General features: G+C 40.0%; 1 protein-coding gene across 2 annotated transcripts in view; it reads left to right on the top strand.

The window, feature by feature from the left end:
• The first annotated feature begins 5,825 nt into the window (after nucleotides 1-5,825).
• Nucleotides 5,826-19,753, top strand: part of cacna2d4a (calcium channel, voltage-dependent, alpha 2/delta subunit 4a) — a 102,123-nt gene continuing 88,195 nt past the window's right edge. Inside the window, exons 1-8 of one of the 2 annotated variants that reach the window (XM_051959138.1) lie at nucleotides 5,826-6,752; nucleotides 7,972-8,168; nucleotides 14,544-14,625; nucleotides 17,631-17,747; nucleotides 17,923-17,982; nucleotides 18,649-18,811; nucleotides 18,905-19,036; nucleotides 19,432-19,492. In XM_051959138.1, coding sequence (XP_051815098.1) covers nucleotides 7,993-8,168; nucleotides 14,544-14,625; nucleotides 17,631-17,747; nucleotides 17,923-17,982; nucleotides 18,649-18,811; nucleotides 18,905-19,036; nucleotides 19,432-19,492 — 791 coding nt within the window. In that variant the 5' untranslated portion in view covers nucleotides 5,826-6,752; nucleotides 7,972-7,992. Of the gene's footprint in view, nucleotides 6,753-6,779; nucleotides 6,902-7,971; nucleotides 8,169-14,543; nucleotides 14,626-17,630; nucleotides 17,748-17,922; nucleotides 17,983-18,648; nucleotides 18,812-18,904; nucleotides 19,037-19,431; nucleotides 19,493-19,753 lie in introns of those variants that run through there. The other variant, XM_051959137.1, reaches the window with a different exon arrangement.

The raw sequence follows: 19,753 nt of genomic DNA, 5'->3' as shown, positions 1-19,753 counted from the left end.
CTCTGCTGTTCCTTGCTGTGTGTTTTTTTTTGTCTTCCTTTCCCCGTCTTCATACGCGTGACTGAGCGTTGTTATGGATGCAGCCACAGGTTACACTAATCACAGTAAAGGTACACTCATTATCGCTTTAATGTCACTTCATTGTTGTGTTTTGCTGCAATCAATAGTGTGACATGATGTCTACAGTGATTAATCAGCTGTTTTTTACACACCCAGCACAACCAAAGGGCCCAATTAACTCTAATAGTCTTTATACAACGGTAGTTTCTCCGATATTAAATTGCTCCTTGTGTTTGTCACGGTCAAATAAACACACAGTACAAGCCGATGTAACAGGGCTGCTGTCATAACTTCATTTGGCTCAACAGGAGACTTCAGAACAAAGAAAATATCTTCTACAAAATAAGCTCATCTCAAGGTCCATGTAGCAGCTCCTCTGGGATTCACATCACACTGTAATAACAATGAACTTTGTTTATACAGTAGGTTTACAATAAAACCAGATACTGCAAGTAAATAACAACAAATGCCAACTGTTTGGGAATAGTGCAGATTTTAAGAGATGAGAGATTGTGAGAAATAAGAGATTCTAAAAAGTACACTCAATTTTCCTTCCTTCAATGTTCCCTAAAAGTTCCTTTAGAGTTCCAAAGCTAAGAGGCCAGAACAGCGAAGGCCTAGTTACCTTTTAGTCAAGACTTTGGAACCATCAGTTGGACTCTGCTGGAGGATTTCAGACAGTCATGAGGCTCAGAGTGAGTTAACAGATAACAGATAGAGGCAGGAACTTTTAAATACAAGCAGTAAGATCTTAAATGAACATAGCCAGTGAAGGATTGGGGTAATACGGTTGCTTCTCTTGTTAAGCATTAAAAACCCGGTCAGAGCATTTTGAATCCTTGGATGTTTTGCGTGCTGATGCCAGAATAAAATGCATTTCACAGCAGTTAAAGATGGAGGAGGTATGGAATGACCTGATCTTGGTTAGATATCTTAGTTTGGCAAAGCAAGACTGCACAAGTTTGGTCACCCGAGCATCAAAAGTCAACTCAGAATCAAAATAACACTTTGATTGCCTTACCATTTAGCAACATTACTTGATGAAGAACCCAGACAAGAAGAGAGATCGGTAATGCTGACAGGATCACGTCAGATATGGAGACGTTCCACTGCAGGAAATTCACAGACATTTAATTTTTTTAATTTTGGCAAAACGGGATATAATACGAGAGAAAATGGTGGCACAAAGTTCTAATGAGGCATACAATTGGGTGTCGTCTGTGTACAAATGGAAATCAATGTCACATCTAAGCGCGATATTTCCCAGGGGAAGCGTGTATGTAGTTTCTGTAGAAGAACCTACAGAAGATATGAGCTCAAGAAGAGGAGGAATCTCCAAGTATTACCCAAAAAGGACCTGATCCATTAAGTTCTTACTTGAAAGACTTTTTGGTGAGTTGTTCTCAGCTATTGTTTCCTCTAAACTGTAGCTTTTAAGCTTACAAGGATGACAAGTCCTTAAAGCGCTCTAAACAACATTTATAGTTTCAGTGTCAAATCATCAAACTCTTGTCGTCTCATGAAGTTCGTGTAATATGATTGAAAGCACCAAAGCATCTACTACTTAGACATTCAAACTGCATCTATTGTATGTCTCCCTGCCCACTTGGTGTGTTGATAAAAACAGGAAGGAAGGAAGTGTCTTATTTTTCCTTATTTTTCAGTACCATTCTGATTAAAACTACAGATTTCTCCGAATAAACAAAATACCAAGAAAAAAACCATTCACTTTTTGGTATTGTGAAAGACCATTTCTGTGTTTTTGCTTGCCTTTTTTTTTTTTTTTTTTAAACCAACTCACTAGTTTTAATTCTTCATGTTGGTCCTTGTCTCAAATTGTCAATAGCAATTAGTGTCATCACAGCTCCTAATGGCTCCACAGCAGCCGGAACCCAAACACTGTTCAGAGACACATTGTGAAATGATCAGAGGCTCAACCAGTGTGCCGCTACTTCTGGGGGGATTTCGGCTGCCTGTCCTCGTCTCACTTCCTTCCTGCTTCCTCTCCCCAACCAACACTGTGGTGTCAAACGCTGTAATTAATATCAGCATCAACATTTACTAGAGCAGATTATTTTATCCGGAGCAGCTTAGAGTCAAAACTAGACCAACTTTGAATCATATGTGCGGGGCTGTATCATGTATAATATTGTTAAGACCTTCTTAATCTCGTTACTTTTTCCCAGGACTGACACACACACACACACACACACATACACATATATATTCTCTGAGGTTCCAGATCATTGATTTAGCTGATGGAGCTAAACGTAAAGGCTGACTATTAGCCCTGCTTACAGTAATCAATGATTTCTGGTGTGTGTGTGTGTGTGTGTGTGTCTCCAAGCCAACATAGGCGGGGTCTTTAATTTGCCCAGTGCCTCCAAACCACTCTGTTACCACTGTACCCTCAGCTTGACGATGTTGTGCGACCATCTCCATTCACTGTTTTACTTTGAATCAACTACTGATGTTTTTGCGACAGTTTAATGCTTTCGATTTTCATTCCAGCTTTTAAAAGTTATTTGGACACTACACTTGTCCTGTATTCAAAATATACGTTCTTCATTTCAAGTCGTTTCTTTCTTCTATCTTGGTCTCAGACTGTGGAGCTGCTTTCTTGAAACAAAAGTTGGAACTGTAATTCAGCTCAGCAGTGACTCAGGTGAGTAATTCTGCATGTTTTTGGGGGGGGGGGGGGTTTGTGGAAATGTCTGCCACTGTACTGTTTGTGGATCACTGTTTTTCATATTCTTTTAGCATTGTTTATCTTATGTGTATGCTGTGTGATAAGCACATAAGTATAATATAAATAAAAATGACAAAACTAAATTCTACAAATACATTTTTAATTGAAGAAAATACAAGGCAATGAATATGGAAGTGGTTGTAAAGCTAGAAAATCCACTTAAGGTGTTTCAAATGATAACTTGTGCACTGAAACAGTGATTAACTGGATTATAAAGGTGGATAGAATAGCTCAGTTTATACTTGGAATTTACTAATTAGCAACCAGACCTAAATGACTTAATTGCAGAGTGTTTGTCTGCATAAACTGCTGTATTTAAACACTTAATCCTATTCTAACATGGATAAGACATTTGTTGGGGAAATATGATGTGCAGGTTTTCTGGACATTTACACAAACACCATGACGTCTGTGAAGGCAAAATCTTTTTGCTCAATAGCTCAGAAGAACCCAAGTTGTCTTTCGTTCTTTTATTCAGAGCTCTGAAGGCAGAGGTCACATGGAGTGCAAAGCAGTCTATGAGAGAGTACAAGGAGCAGAAAGTGAGAGCTGCCAATGTACTGAACCGGGGCTCGTGTCCCTACTTACTCCCCTAAAGCTGTGGCATTTTTGGCTAAACAGCAGGAAGCGCTTGTCTTACCGAAACAGTCTGTGACATTTGAAGACAGACTGCTTGACTTCCTGAGACGGTATTTTTACATCCGCATAAGCACAACCATTACCTTAAAAGTAGAAATGAGCACAATCATTGCCATATATGTTACAAGTTCTAATTTATCAGTTGTTTTCCATCACACGTCGCTCATAGTTACATGTGCAACCAGTTCAAATCCTTACATGTCTTTAGCATATCAGCAGTTGTCCTTATTTTGTGTGAACATATTTTCATTATTGACATTTTAGTCAGGGCTGCACAGTGCTGTCGTGGTTAGCACTTTCGCCTTGCAGCAAGAAGATTCCTGGTTCAAATCCCGGCCTGGACCTGGGATCTTTCTGCATGGAGTTTGCATGTTCTCCCTGTGCATGCGTGGGTTTTCTCCGGGCACTCCGGCTTCCTCCCACAGTCCAAAAATATGCTGAGGTTAATTGGTTACTCTAAATTGCCCGTAGGTGTGAATGTGAGTGTGATTGTTTGTCTGTATATGTAGCCCTGTGACAGACTGGCGACCTGTCCAGGGTGTCCCCTGCCTTCGCCTGAGTCAGCTGGGATAGGCTCCAGCACCCCCGCGACCCTAGTGAGGATAAAGTGGTGTGTAAAGAATGGATGGATGGACATTTTAGTTAGAGCAGCTTTGCTTAAAATTACCTCTGGATGGTTAGAAAGCTTCCAAACTCTTCTCTTTCTGTTGTTTACCCACATCTCATTTTGTAACCATAGATTTAATGAGAGGAATCCATTAATGTCTTTTACTCAGCTTAACCTCTGCAGTGTGTTAAAAGTGCATGCTTTTAGGAGGGTACCTATTTTTGCAGAAGTTGTGCATCAGGATTACATTTTGCATGAAACTCCTTCTTGTGCAAACACAGTTCACGTCGAGGATGGAGTGGGGGGCTCATCATGAGTGATCTGGGTCAGTGGGGGAGGAGGAGTCCCACAGCTGTTACACACTGCTGGTGTGTGTTCATGGATGTACATATGACGCTTGTCTGTTTTCCACCGCTGGTGTGTGAGCGCATGTCACAGTCTTAGCGGTTATTAATCTGATTCACGTCTGCTGTCACTTCAGCGTTATTGCTTTATGTGCATTTCCAGATTGTTTTATTGCTTTTTAATTTTCGTAACAGCATGAGCAGATGTTTTGCTGTGTGCGTGCACACACGTGTGTGCGTATAATATGCAAAGGCGTGACGATTTCAGCCATGTGTCTGTGAATGTTTGCTGTGTATCATGCTGTATGGTTCTGTGAGTCTGCTGTGTGCGAAAGCATGACTGCGTGACTTAAATGAGGCTCAATGTCAGACATTAACATTTGAGTTCCAGACGTCATTTAAGCCTCATGTCTCTGCAGCAGCTCAGGTTCAAAGTGCCATTTGGGCAAAGTATTGTGCAGTTTCGAACCATCAATAAAAATAAGATTACTTCTACATACATAGTTGAAAATCGCTAGCAAAACCAAAGTAAAATGTGGCCTGTAATATAAAATACCAGCCCATAATGTTAACATGGCAGATAAACAGAATACAGATGGTGTAAGGAAGCGTATATGTTAAACTGGAACAACAATCTCACCACTCATCAGCTACTTATAATGCCGTCTTGAGATCCTCCCTCCAGAAAGTTTTACCCCTCACCTGACAGTTTTACAGCTCTTCACAGCTTCATTCATGTCAATTTTAAATTAATGTGATTTGAGGATGACAATAAATATCTGGTGCTTCCCAACAGATCGTTAGAACTAAAGAAACTGGTGAAACATTTTCAGGAACCAAAAAGCGAAATCCAGTTGTTGTTGTTTTTTACTGAAGATCTTGGGATTACCATGTACATATATCTATATCTATAGGAATCATACATAATGTGCAATGGTGCGCAAATCTTCTCTTCCAAACTTTCAGTTGTTATTTAAAGATCTTTCGATGCCTGAGTTCTGATTGGACTGTTGAGTTTTACCATGACATGCTGAGGTAAGAAAATGGAGGGATTTAACAGAACAGTGAAATAAACCAAGCATGTACAGAATATTTACGCATAATTTGCTCTTTAGATAGTTGCAACGGATTGTAGTTGTCCTAAATAAGCAATGGCCAAAAAAACTACCTAATCATGTAGGTGTGTGTGTGAGACAATGAGAAGCCACTAGGTGTCTCAGTGTGTTTATATTATAAGATCATGTCACTCAAGTGCGTCTTCCTCCAAAAATCACGACTCGTTTGTAATACAGCATAACATCCCACCAGGACTCTCTCCATTTATTTCTGTCCTCGCTTATTCCTCCAATTCCCATTTGCATCCTTCTGTTTGCCTTTTTCTGTCCTCTCATCTCTATTCCCTTTTTGACACCTAATTCTAACAACTACCACCCTTCTTTTATCTTTTGTTGTTTAAAGTAGAAACCAGCAAACAGAGGAAGAAATATTTGAGAGGAGAATAGAGAAAATAGCAGGTGAGAGAAAGCCTGATGAGGAAGACTGAGAGAAACAATAACAGGTACAACTAGAAAGACAACAAGGACTAGAAAGACAGTTGGTCAAAGAGCGATGGAGAGAAGATAAGAGCAAGAGAGAGAGAGATTGTGTTAATGTGTTTGTGTGAGAGAGAGAGGGGAAGTGAGAGGGATGGGGAGAGAGAAAAGGAGGGAGGAGGGGTTTAATCCTGCCTGGATTATGGTATAAACTGGTGCTGGGGAGTAGGAAGAGATACTCTGGACAGAGAGGAAGTCCCACTATCCATCCATCAATCCATCTGCCTTCCCCTCCATCCGGCAGCGTTTCCATCTCCCAGCACGATGTGATTTTGGCTTTTTTGGAACCCGTGTGGGTGAGAGGTCAGCAGAAATGGACGGAAGGAAAATCTGAGGATGCAGCAGGATTTCTTTTGGAAATATGTGTTTTCTGTCTGGGAATAACCTGATGAGTGAACTTGTGTGAAGTTTACCAAGACGTCCCACGTCTTTCGTCACTCCGTTTTTTTTTCTTCATCCCATACATCCAAGTGAGGAAACATGGAAGACAGAAGAGGATGATGATGATGGGGGCAATAGAGATCAGATTAAGAGCCGTGGAGAGGGAGGTGTAGGTGAATATGGCGAGACTCCTTTGTGACCGCTTGTGCACAGAAGTGACCTTTGACTCTGGGGACAAAAGCTTGCTAGACTCTTTTGTATGTCTGGATAAGCAGCTCAGCTGACATCAAATCATCCGTCACACATTTTTTCATTCAGTGGTGTTTGAATTTGAATTTTCTTCGTGGATCCACATGACACTTTAAAGCAAACATGACAGAGTGAGTAATCCTCTGTGCCACTATTTCTGATTTTGGGACACATTGTAATCTCCCTGCCTCTTTTAAATTAGTATCCTGCATTTCTGGATGTCAGATGGGGATTGTTTCAATCTTAAGACTTCAAGGAGGTCAAATTCAGCCTTAATTCTGTGAGTTTTTCGAGGGAAATGCTTTATCTGATCTCAGTTGTTATGGTTGTTTGTTTTTTAGCTAAAATACAAAATTAGTCTGACACCCAATACTTTTATAACACAAATTTGCATACTTAATGTGTATAGTGATGAACCTACTCTGCAGTTCCCCGCAGTTTTATGGAGGTAAATATCATATTTTAGCTTAACTTTAGCTTTAGTCACGTCTCTCATTGGCATCGCATTCAACCGTTGATTGGATTTTCCAAGGTCTAAAAGTCACTATTGCGTGGGACCAAGCAACAGACAGACAAAGGTAGCAACTTACTGGCAAATATACTTAAGCATTTGACAGCAAGAAAGCCAAATATTTTCTTCTGTAGGTGGTGGAGACCAAACACAGAGTGAAACATGTCATACCCAAATGGCCAGAAACAGAACTCCAAAGGGATGCTAATGTGCTATTTATCTGATGTATGAGTAAAAAGTCAACTAATAGTTAATAAGTTTACAATTATATCTGTGCTTGAAGCCAGAACTAAAACTACTGTAGTAGAGTACATCTGATATTTAATCGCGGTGCTGGGTAAATTCATAGCTACATCGGGTTACACTTTATTCAAGTTTCAGTGCTTTACTGCCATTTTAATATATCTGATTGGAATTTACCTTGGTTAGCACACACTATGCTAACAAAAGCCTCACAATTCACACAGTGTTGTATGTATAAATGAAAAGATTATGTATAGATAATGAAATAACTGAAGCAAGTGTTTCTAAAAGTATGCAGTCATCTCTACAAATCACCTAAGCTACAGCCTCTAAGTGTCAGTTCTTTTTGTCGGTTATTAAAAGTAAGGCAGGAAATTATTATATAGGTTCAGGGATCAGATATATGGTAGATTTGAGTAAGTGATAGCTGTTTCTGGCTTATGACTTTCGATACAGTGCGCACCATCTTGTCCCAACGTTTCCTGTCCTGTGCCGAGGTGTTAAACAGTTTCCATCCCTGTGGGTTTGCTCTCTGACCTGAGCAATTCTAAGTTTTCCCTGGCCTAATTTCACCATTTTTTCTCTCTTGGAGCCAGTGTGGAACAATCACTGGACTGATGCAGATCGCAGCAGCTGCAGGGATGAACCGCTGGAGTCTGGGAAGCGCTGGGAATGCCATTAAATTGGACAGAAGTGGGCCACACAGAGCAAGGCTGATGATGCTGATGTGGATTATCCTCTCCGGCTCTCTGTGCCTGATGGTCGACGGCCAGATGAAGCTCTCACCAGAAACGTGAGTACAGCTGCAGGGGAAAAGCCTCACAGAAGACTTTTTACTATGGGGATTGAATCATCAGGATCATTTGTCAGCATTAGCTATATGTGCATGAAACAAAAAGCTCTCTTGTATTTGGTTGTATCCACAGCGTTAGACTAACAAAGGCACAGATGCTGAAATAGTTTTATTTCACACCTAACATGTGCAATCTTTGTTCCATAAAACTTTTTTTCCAAGCATCATAACATGGCAGTACACTCTTTGCCAGAAAACTGCAAAAACTTTGAAATGACATGCACTTTAATCCCCGGAAGACACTGTATTTAAATGAGGAAATGAACCAAAATATGCCAATCCGTTCAGGGTAACTATAGACACACAATAGATGACTACTAACCCATTCCTTTATTACAGCTACATCACACTAGTATCACGACATTACTGTGCGTACACCCCAGGAGTCTCCATGCAGTGTTATCCTCCTTAAAGCCATACGTCAGGTGGATGAGTCAATAGTGTTCTTTCTCATTTGGCTGATTACCTCACACTGATACATATGGGCCATCTGGGCACCTGTGGTGTAACACTAACTGCCAAACCATCCTACAGCCTCACCAGAGCCACAGCCAAATACACTGACGTACAGCACTGCTTACTGATTGACTGAATATTGCCTTTTTGCACATTGATATTACTATTGATATCAATATAGGTTGATTTTTATGGATGGCACTCGTTGGGCTCTCTGGTATCGGTCAGACTAAAATAGTTAAAGAACTGCTGGATGCTTTGCCATTTTACTTTCATTATTCCCAAACAATAAAATCTACTGACTTTTAGTAATTCCCTTGTCTTTCCTCTACCAGTACAACTTTAATATTTACCATGGGCAATATCCTGGCTGAAACTGTTTATCTGTCCTTAAGTGTGTGAATATGTGAGGGTCCCTACTGGAGCTCCACTGCTCAAAAAAATTAAAGCAACACTTTTTAATCTAAGTACTGCATCAAGTCAGTCATACATGTGGGATACTGATCTGGTCAAGTAAGTAACAGAGGAGGTTTTTAGTCAGTTTCAGTTGCTTTGGTGTTCATAAAATTAACAACAGATGCACTAGAGGGGTAACAATGAGACAACCCCCAAAACAGGAATGAGTTTACAGGTGAAGGCCACTGACATTTTTTTCCTTCCTAATGTTTTCAGACTGCTTTTCATTAGTTTTGCATTTGGCTAGGGTAAGTGTCACTACTGGTAGCATGAGGCGATACCTGGACCCTACAGAGGTTCCACAGACAGTCCAACTCCTCCAGGATGGCACATCAGTGTGTGCCATTGCCAGAAGATTTGCTGTGTCTCCCAGCACATTCTCAAGCGCATGGAGGAGATTCCACGAGACAGGCAGTTAGTCTGGGAGAACTGGACAGAACCGTTGAAGGTCCTCAACCCATCAGCAGGACAGGTATCTGCTCCTTTGTGCAAGGAGGAACAGGATGAGCACTGCAATAGCTCTACAAAATGACCTCCAGCAGGCCACTGGTGTGAATGTCTCTGATCAAACAATCAGAAAGAGATTTAATGAGAGTGGTCTGAGGGCCCAGCGTCCTCTAGTGCTCGCTGTGCTCGCTGACCAGCACCGTGGAGCTCGGCTGGCATTTGCCATAGAACACAGGAACTGGCAGGTCCACCACTGGCACCCTGTGCTTTTCACAGATGAGAGCAGGTTCACCCTGAGCACATGTGACAGACATGAAAGGGTCTGGAGAAGCCGTGGAGAACGCTATGCTGCCTGTAACATTGTTCAGCATGACTGGTTTGGTGGTGAGTCAGTGATGGTGTGGGGTAGCATTTCTTTGGAGGGCCGCACAGCCCTCCATGTGCTCGCCAGAGGTAGCCTGACTGCCATTAGGTACCAAGATGAGATCCTCACACCCCTTGTGAGACCATATGCTGGTGCGGTTGGCCCTGGGTTCCTCCTAATGCAAGACAATGCTAGATCTCATGTGGCTGGAGTGTATCAGCAGTTCCTGCAACACGAAGGCATTGATGTTATGGACTGGCCCGCCCGTTCCCCAGACCTGAATCCAATTGAGCATATCTGGGACATCATGTCTCGCTCCATTCACCAAGGCCAAGTTGCACCACAGACTGTCCAGGAGTTGGCGGATGCTTTAGTCCAGGTCTGGGAGGAGATCCCTCAGGAGAACATCTGCCGCCTCATCAGGTGCATGCCCAGGCGCTGTAGGATAGGTCATACAGGCACGCAGAGGCCACACACACTACTGAGCCTCATTTTGACTTGTTTAAAGGACATTACATCAAAGTTGGATCAGCCTGTAGTGTGTTTTTCCTCTTTAATTTTGAGAATAACTCCAAATCCAGACCTCCATGGGTTGATACATTTGATTTTCATTGATAATTTTTGTGTGATTTTGTTGTCAGCACATTCAGCTATGGAAAGAACAAAGTATTTAATAAAAATATTTCATTCATTCAGATCTACAACGTGTTACTTTAGTGTTCCCTTTATTTTTTGAGCAGTGTACAACGACCACAGTGGCAGTTTTCAGTGCTTTGGCAGGTGTCGGCTTGTCTACATATGTGTTTGCAGATTTTGTCAAAGCACCAGCATCACAAATGTACAAGATGCAGTCAATAAACTCGATTTAAGCATGTAATAGAAAACAACATGATGGCCAAGTTTGACAATGAGGATGATATAGTGTCATGGTGTCAACCTCTATGGACAGCATCTGAGAAGAAAACCTTTGCTTGTTCTACAGTACAAAACAACAAGAATATGCTTTGCTAAAGAACATGAATACAACTCTGATGCATGTTGGGAGCATATTCTTTGGTCAGATGAGATCAAAGTGAATTTGTTCGGTTCAGACAGGGTCCAGCCAGTTTGGTAGGAACTTGTCGGTACTACCATTTAATGAACAGTCCTGAGAGTGAAGCACAGAGGTGGGAGTGTGAAGATATGCAGCTGCATGAATAAATGTGGACACACCAAAATGCTGGCTGACAAAATGACCCCCAGTCTGCAGAAAATTAGCAACACAGGAATATTTGAGAATTAGCACACTGTCAAAATCTTGCAAGAGTTTCTGAAGAAGATAACACAAAACTATGACCTGGCCAAGTATGCAGCTTGACTTCAATGCAACAGAACATCTTTGGTATATTTTAAAGAGAAAGGTAGATCAATACAACCTCTCCAGCAAAGAGCAAATCTGTAGAATGGCAAAACATCTCTTCAAAAATGTGTGCAGCACTGGTATCCTTCATGCCAGGGAGGATTGAATCTGTCATCAAAATAAAGGCAAAAAACTAAAGATTTGACTCTCAGTAATAAAAGGTCTACTGACTTTTGTTGCATGGAGCTCCTAGTGTTGGGTCTGTAATTTTATAATAGTCAATCTAAAATCTTAATTTACGTAAAAGTTATACAGTTAGTATAAAAAGATACAATTTTGATTCCTTTGACGTTTCAGTAATATTGCACAGAGTTTACTCACTTCTGTTCCATACTGTATCTGTACATAGATGAATATAGCTCATATAGTTCACCAAATTTAAGATTTCAGCACAATGTTGTCTGTACATATGGGTATGGTAGTTTTGTAAAAGCAAAAAAAAGTAAAAGTTTGGAAACTACTTTCCAACCAGTTCAGTTTTTCGAAACTTAACACTAACTAGATGGCTTTAACAAAAAAGGGACAATAACTCATAAAGCCTAATGTGTTTTATAATCGTACCAGCGTTCACTTTGTGAGATAAGTGGGCAGTTTTTCTCAGGTGGACATTTCTTTTGGGAGTTAAACGCTGTGTTTGTTTTTTCTCCAAAAGCCAGACGAAGCTCTTTTGCCTGAACGGTTTTCAAATGTCCTGCTGACTAAAAACACCAACAGATCGATACAGTGCTGTCAGTCCACAATAGCCTATTAACACCGTGTGTGTGTGTGTGTGTGTGTGTGTGTGTGTGTGTGTGTGTGTGTGTGTGTGTGTGTGTGTGTGTGTGTGTGTGTGTGTGTGTGTGTTAAAGTGGAAGGGGTACATAGGGACAGAGATAAATACTCAGCATTTTGTTAGGTTCTGTTTATTTGCTTGTACGTATGTGTGTTACTGACTGAATCCAATTTCAGTCCAGTGTCAACCAAAACCATAATTCCGTGTCTGCAGGTTATATTTAGTTTGCCGTACAACTTTTTGTACTTACACAACTCGGGGAGCGTGTGTGCTGTCCGTTGACAGGCTGGTGTGACTGAAGAAGATTAAAGCTCCAGGGACCGCAGAGTTCAGAGGGCCAACGTGGGTCACTGAGCCCAACATGCTTCACTTTGCCAGAGGAACACTTGGCAGCAGGGTCCCTCTGGCTCTGGAAGTTAACCGTGGCCTGACCGGAACATCTCAGGGCATGAGGGTCAAATCTTTAGCTCCTCAGGCAGCATGACTCTGCTGTCATGCAGAAAACAGATAACTGAACTAATCCACTGTAGTAGCACGTGTTGAACAACAACTGGTATAAAAATGGAGATAACTGTACACACAAATGCTTTCTTTGGATAAAAGATTGTGATTCCTTTTTTAAAATGCAGATTTTTTTTTCTGGTCACTGGAGCAGGTGCTGCTTCATGGCCCTTGCAGAGAAGCACGCAGTTAATTCCTTTGTTGCGTTCAGTCCAGTTTCTAACCAGCGTTGGCGTGTCTAAGGCCTCGTCTTAATCTGACCCTGCCTGATGCTTACAATGCTGCTTAGGCCCACATGCAATGCAAGTACAAACACTGACTGGAATAAACTCTTCAAAGCCATCTTAGCAACTATTTTTTTAAATAAATAAAGACAGAAGAGAATGTCCTGCGTGACTTACATCATATCATTTGGTTCATGTTGATCATTTTTTAAAGTTCTTGAGACTGTTACAGAGATCTGGATGACAAAATCTTTGGAAACACATCACAAAATCTACACTACAGTGGTCTCACTTATATTTTGTAATGAACATATCAACAAGTCAGCAAATGATCAACCACTTTTCAGCACCGGCTGTCTGTTACTACCCTGCCTTGCTAACTAGCAGTGAGCTGGCTGACTCCCCATAGGTTGAGCCATCTGTCACATCCTGTCTCCTCTGTAAACTCTTATTATTACCTTACCTCGGCTGCATTCACATGGAGGATTTGTCTAATTAATGCACGCTATTGAGTACCCAATGACCTCTTGACCCGACAGCCGCAGCTTTTGCTGTTACCTTCACGGTAATCTGATTTAATCTGTATCTGGTGAATACAAGGTAACCCCTTAACACGATTGGGTCTGTAGATTCATGGTCACCTTCACTATGTACTAATACTCATTTATCACGGAAAGTACAAGTGAATTTATTTGGACAGAGGATGATTTCTAAACTTTTTAATTAGCTGTTCAGCTTTTCTTAAAGCACTACGATGCAAGTTTGGTTCTTCACTTCTCCATTTCTATCAATGAAACCAGTTTAGTTTTTAAACCTAAATTAAATTCTTAATTGGAGATCATTATTGGTTTATTTCATTTATTCCAATTTCCTTTTTAAAATCAGAAAACATTTTTTACAACAAAACATGTAAAAACGCACTCCTTCTAACACTCTGTAATGTTGTATTTATTTACAAAATAGGTTTCAAAGTTAAGCTTTTCTTGATGTTTACATATAGTTGACTAATAATCCATATATTATATATTATCAGGACGATTTTGTTTGCTAAGAATGGCTGGCTTTTAATTTTATGCACTGTTTTTGATCAATTTAATTTAACAAACCAACTCTAAATACCCCTTTCAAGTCATCTTATATGGAAACAATATTGATTGATTTTATCATTTAAATGTAAATAAAACATATGATACAAGACCCAGAGTCAAATTTTTTGTAATTTATACCTTATATAATTTGGGAATTTTTAATAGGTAATGTATAAATTACACTAAATCCACAATGTCCTCAGTAGATATGTGTAATATGAAACTTATATGATCTAGTTGCCATCCTTGCTGTGTGAGTAAATAGATAAAAAAGAAACATTGTAAGTGCTTTGTAGAGCCACGAAGGTTAAAAATGTGCCATAATTAACATAGAGTATTTTAAATCGTCAATCAAAAACTGCAAATGATATATTGAACATATATAGTAAACACAAATGGTCATATACCATATGTAAATTTTATTTGAGTCACACTTAATACTTATGATTAAATTGTCTGAGAAAAATGTTAAAGTAGCACAGTAGGACACTGTTAGAAGACTTGTAAAATGACATTAAACATGTGTACTACAAACAGGAACATTTACCATAGGAGGCAATGGAAAATTCTTAATATTTTTTTCTAATTTAATTTTTCTCTGTGTCCAGGGTACAGCAGTGGGCTGTGTCCTTTGGCAAAGAGATCGCTTCTCTGTCCGGCAGATACTCAGGAGCTAAGCTTCTCCAGAAGGTAAGAGAACCACACACAGTAATGAACATAACACGTAAACAGAGAGGTGTCATCCAGGGAATATTGTCAAGTATTGTATTTCACGAAATGCCCCTTTTCAGACAGACAAATTCATGATGCTTCGCGGGACTTTATGATGGTTGTGATGGGATTAATGCACTTAAATTATGAGTAACATGTATGTCAGCGCAGAAGAACGGTATACATAGAGGAGGGTAAATGGGATTCTACCTCTCGTCGACATCCTTTAATCAGTATTTTTTTAGCTATGTTTGAAAATACAGTCGGCTGAATGCAGTGGGTAATGCAGCGCTTTCATGACAATTTCCCCAGCTTACATTCGCCAGTTTACAATTTGGCTGCTGGCAATAGACAAAGAAAAGATAAGAAATGTGGTAAAGAATACTTAAATGGGAGACATGAGCTTTACAGTCAGATATAGAAGCTAGTTTTACAACATCAAACTGAAACGGGCAGAGTCAGACTTCATCCACTTTACCGCCTCCCATTTATTACAGCAGCCAATAGAAACATGGCTCACTGGCATACATTTGCTGTACAACATCTGCACATGGCCCAGAGACCAATCCGATGACACACTTTGTTCAAATGCGATTCATATATGTCTTTTAGTAATTAGGATCTTCCTGTGCATGCCACCCTGTAGAATCCCTGGCAGGCCTGTTCACCATCTGCCACACACACAAACTGTGTGTTCACAGACACATAGCACAGTTTTCCACTGTACTGTACATAACGTTTACCAAACTAGCTGTGAATACTGGCATGTTTCCTAAAGTTGCAACCACACAGGAATAAAATACTATCATGATCAAGCAAACCCAGAAACACTATTTCAGTTGTCTCTCTTACTGTACTGACTGTATTTGTAATATCAAGTCAAGTCACTCACTCTGACTTCCATTCCTCTGCAAATGTATCTTCTGTTTTTAAAATTGTTAAATTTCCTTCCTTTAAACGTTTTACATCATTACGCTGCCAAGGAGACGAAGCCTCGGCGGAGTTATGTGACTATCAGCATTGGTCTGTCTGTCTGTCTGTCAGTCTGTCTGTCTGTCTGTCTGTCTGTCTGTCTGTCTGTCTGTCTGTCTGTTAGCAACATTGCTCGAAAACGCACTAAAGGATTTGGATGAAATTTTCATCGAAGGTCAGAAATGACACAAGGACCAAATGATTAGATTTTGGCAGTGATGTTGCTTCTAGTCTGGATAGACGGATTTGTTAAAGATTTCTGGATCATTGCAAGATAGCAGCACGGAGTCACTGTAACCATGACAACAAGTGAACACTACGCCAGCTGTCTGCTGACGATCACATGATTGCGATCCTACTACAAATTGATCACTGCAGACTTATTAGGACTTATCCTTTGGGAATTATACAAGGAACAACTGATTAAATTGTGTGGGTGTTTGCATGCAAAACACACGCCTGTGCTCAGCGCAAGGTCATTTTGTTTGTGGGTACATCTATATTTAATGACCACATTCTATAGTGCCGTGATTTTTGTCATACATTTTTTCAAGATTTCAGCCATCTGAAATGATCCGATGACTGAGCAGCCTTGGAGTACTGTGCTCTCTGAGTGCTTTTCTTATATTATTAATTTAAATGTGTTTTAACTTTTCTTGCTTTGAACCATGTTCTTGAGGGTTTTGAAATATGTTTCTAAATAAAATATATTATTATTATTATTATTATGATTGTTTTATTTCTCCTAGTTGCAAAGTTAATTTGTTATTTAGTCAGTGGTGTGTAAAAAGCACTAAGCGCCTTAGTTTAATCTCTGCAACAAGAAGCCATTAATCACCCGCCTCTGTCTAATCGATGGTTTTCTTGTTATCTGTGGAACATTTAGTGACTCTGTCTCCTTGCTTGAATAAACTTGGCAAGATATTGAATGTTTTAAAATCATAAAAAATGTCAAAGCTTCACTTTTGCTGCAAACGGTGCTTTAGTGTTTTAGCACGAGGCTGCAAGAGAGCTCTTTATCATTCTTTTATCTACTGTCTGTTTATCCATTTGCCTAGAAAACATCATTGGTGAAATTAAAAAATCAGATTTTTCTCTGTTTTGGTGGCAGGTTGTTGAGTGTGTTGTCCACTTATGGCATGATTGATTTGCAGTTGTGTATCTCGGCGCTTTGGAGAACCCAGTCAGGTTAAAAGTTCTGTATAAGTGACCATTTGACATTTATTTTTAGGTTCTTCCTTACAGGCTACCAAAATTTACAGATGGTTTGCTAAGAAGCTTCCCCCTCTCGTTCAGTTTTCCATTAACAAGCCTATTTATATGAAATATAAAATGCTTTAAAGAAAATGTAATTATTGTCCTGAAGGGAACAGAAAATGATTCCAGTCACCACCACAAATAATTAAGGGAAATTGATATCTGATGTCACAAATGATGCTTTGACTATCAATGCAGGAAATTAACTTTTCAGAACTAGCAACAGCATTGGACAGCATTAATGTCATTTATGCAGCTGCTTTAATTTCCTAACTACTAGCAGCAGTAATTTGCAGATTAGTTATTTGACCAGGGCAACAAATGATTAGAAAGGCATTAAAAATACTTAACATGTTGCATTATTGAGTGCTTTTACATCACTGTGAGAATTAGAATTCCTTCATGACTTTATTTCATTGCTGATTTTTAAACATTTTTTTGCCACTGCCGTTATTGTAAATTCATCAACAACAAAGAATACTATTATTATAATCAACACAGAGAGCAGTTCTGGAGAAAGAATGAGACACATCTGTACTACAAACTGTGATTTGTTGATAATTTATGGGTCTTATTTATTGTGTATTTATTGTAAAAAATATAGTGGCAGTACTGAAGATGCATGTGATGTTCTCTAACTCTCTCCATGTTTTGTTTTATCGCCTTCAAAAGCTATCCATGGAGTGTTTTACATAAATTGATTTTTTTATGCTAAAGCGGTGCTGCTAATTAAAGTGAGTGCGTCTGTTTTGAAGAAATACAAAGACGTCGAGGGTGCGGTGAAAATCGAGGAGGTGAACGGAGAGGAGCTGGTGAAGAAGTTTGCAGAGGAAATGGAGGAGATGCTCGGGAGGAAAATGAAATCTGTGAAGGTACATCCTGTCAACCATGAATGGAAACCAAGCTAATGTGAACTCTGCCGCAGACATTGCTGCAGTGATCACATGGCAAATTGATGCATGTTTATTCACATTATTAGCTTTAGTGTGTGCAGTGTTGGACTTGTTAAATTAAATTGTGTCTTTAACACAATGTGTTCTATGGCAGAGTTTAGCAGAAGCAGCAGAGGATGCTGATCTTTACCACGAGTACAATGAAACACTGGAGGTATGTCAGAATATGATTCACTGTGAGAATGCTCTTCTCTGTGTACAGTGTGGGATTTTTGCTATTATTCAATATAGGCATGCTTTAAACTTCATAGATGCTAACAGTGTGCAACCATTGATTTATAGCCAAGTGTTTATTTTATAATGATTACTTTTTTTCAGTGGTATTTGATGGTATGCACAGTACAGTAATGTACTAACTATAGTCCGACTAATATACCCTTTGACTGATGTTGTCGGCCAGTCACAGATAAATCAGCATCTGTGTTCATGTTATTCAGTATATACTGATAGTAAAACTGGTTTTTACAGAACATAATACAGAAAAAGACATAATTTAGAAGCATGTCATCATATAGTCTGTTCAGCAGAACAGCATCCCATTTTGTCACCATGTCCTCCTCTTCTTTATGTCACCTCATCTTTGTGAACACACCTGTGATCAGCTAAAATCTCCCATCACACTGAATTTTCTAAAACCTGAATATGAAGCCAGGAGAAGGTGCTCAGGTCGAGTTACCTCTCATACCACTTGATTTACAATGTAATCAAAAATATGTACTGTGTACATTTTTCCAATGACATCAAAAAATACTGCCTACCACAGCTTTTTTCACCATTTAACCTGTACAGTATTGTCACCATTTGTCCTTTTGGTCTCCAGTTTGACTATTATAACTCCATGCTGATCAACACGGTGGATGAGGACGGGAATCCAGTGCCGCTCGGTGGAGAATTCCAACTGGAGGAAAATGAACATTTCAGTAAACTGGCGGTCAACACGCAGCAGAGTAACATACAAGTTCCTACTAACGTGTACAACAGAGGTAACACAAAGCCTGAACATGTTACAGTATGTAACACGCCGGACTGCCTCATGAAAGTCTGTTTTAATATTTGTTTCTCCTTTTTCTTTATAGATCCAGATATCGTAAATGGAGTCTATATGTCTGAGGCTCTGAATGACATTTTCATTGACAACTTCCAGAAAGATCCGACTCTCACCTGGCAGTATTTTGGCAGCTCTACGGGCTTCTTCAGGTTGTACCCAGGTACGTCAGAGTCGCCTCCACTTAGAGCAGCATATGTTTTTCCCCACTATTTTCGCCTACAGAGCAGCACATAAACATCCAGCTACACAAGCCAAACACTTCACTTACGCAGCAACTGACGAGGCAGGAAACTGTCGATGACTCAGTCTTGGTGAGAATATGGTTTGCCGGTGAATTCTCCTGTGTGTGAGAGAGTGAGTCGTAATTAGCGGAGGATTTGTGACACAGCTTGTTTTACCCACCCGCCGCTTCATCCATCAGGCCCTCATTTGATGCTCTATCGCCATCCATCCATCCATCCATCTGTGCTGTTAATCCGTCCATGCAAACAACCAGCCAAGCAGCAGTTTGGTGTCTGACCAGCTCTGAAATCTGTTCTCTGTGTTTTTTTCTAGGAATCCAGTGGATTCCAGATGAAAACGGTGTGGTCACATTTGATTGCAGAAACAGAAACTGGTAAGTCAGCAATTTCAAATGCCACACAGTGATTTTGGGTGTCAGAAGCACAGTGACGACTCAACCTGAAGCCCCAAACTCCAGTTATCGGCCCTGACAGTCAAAGTCAGGCACCATTAGGCAGACATTAGTGTCTATAGATGACTATCACTCGTACGTTTTTAAATGTACCTTCTCAACTGGGCCTTCATCAGCAACAGCGTGTGAAACTGATCCTGTTGAATCAGCAGCAGAGGCATTAAGAGAAAGAAGTTTTTCTGA

The sequence above is a fragment of the Acanthochromis polyacanthus genome, chromosome 1 (assembly GCF_021347895.1).
Source record: "Acanthochromis polyacanthus isolate Apoly-LR-REF ecotype Palm Island chromosome 1, KAUST_Apoly_ChrSc, whole genome shotgun sequence".
Taxonomy (NCBI): Eukaryota; Metazoa; Chordata; class Actinopteri; family Pomacentridae; genus Acanthochromis; species Acanthochromis polyacanthus.
The sequence above is the reverse complement of the archived record's forward strand: the minus strand, read 5'-3'. Positions and strand labels throughout refer to the sequence as shown.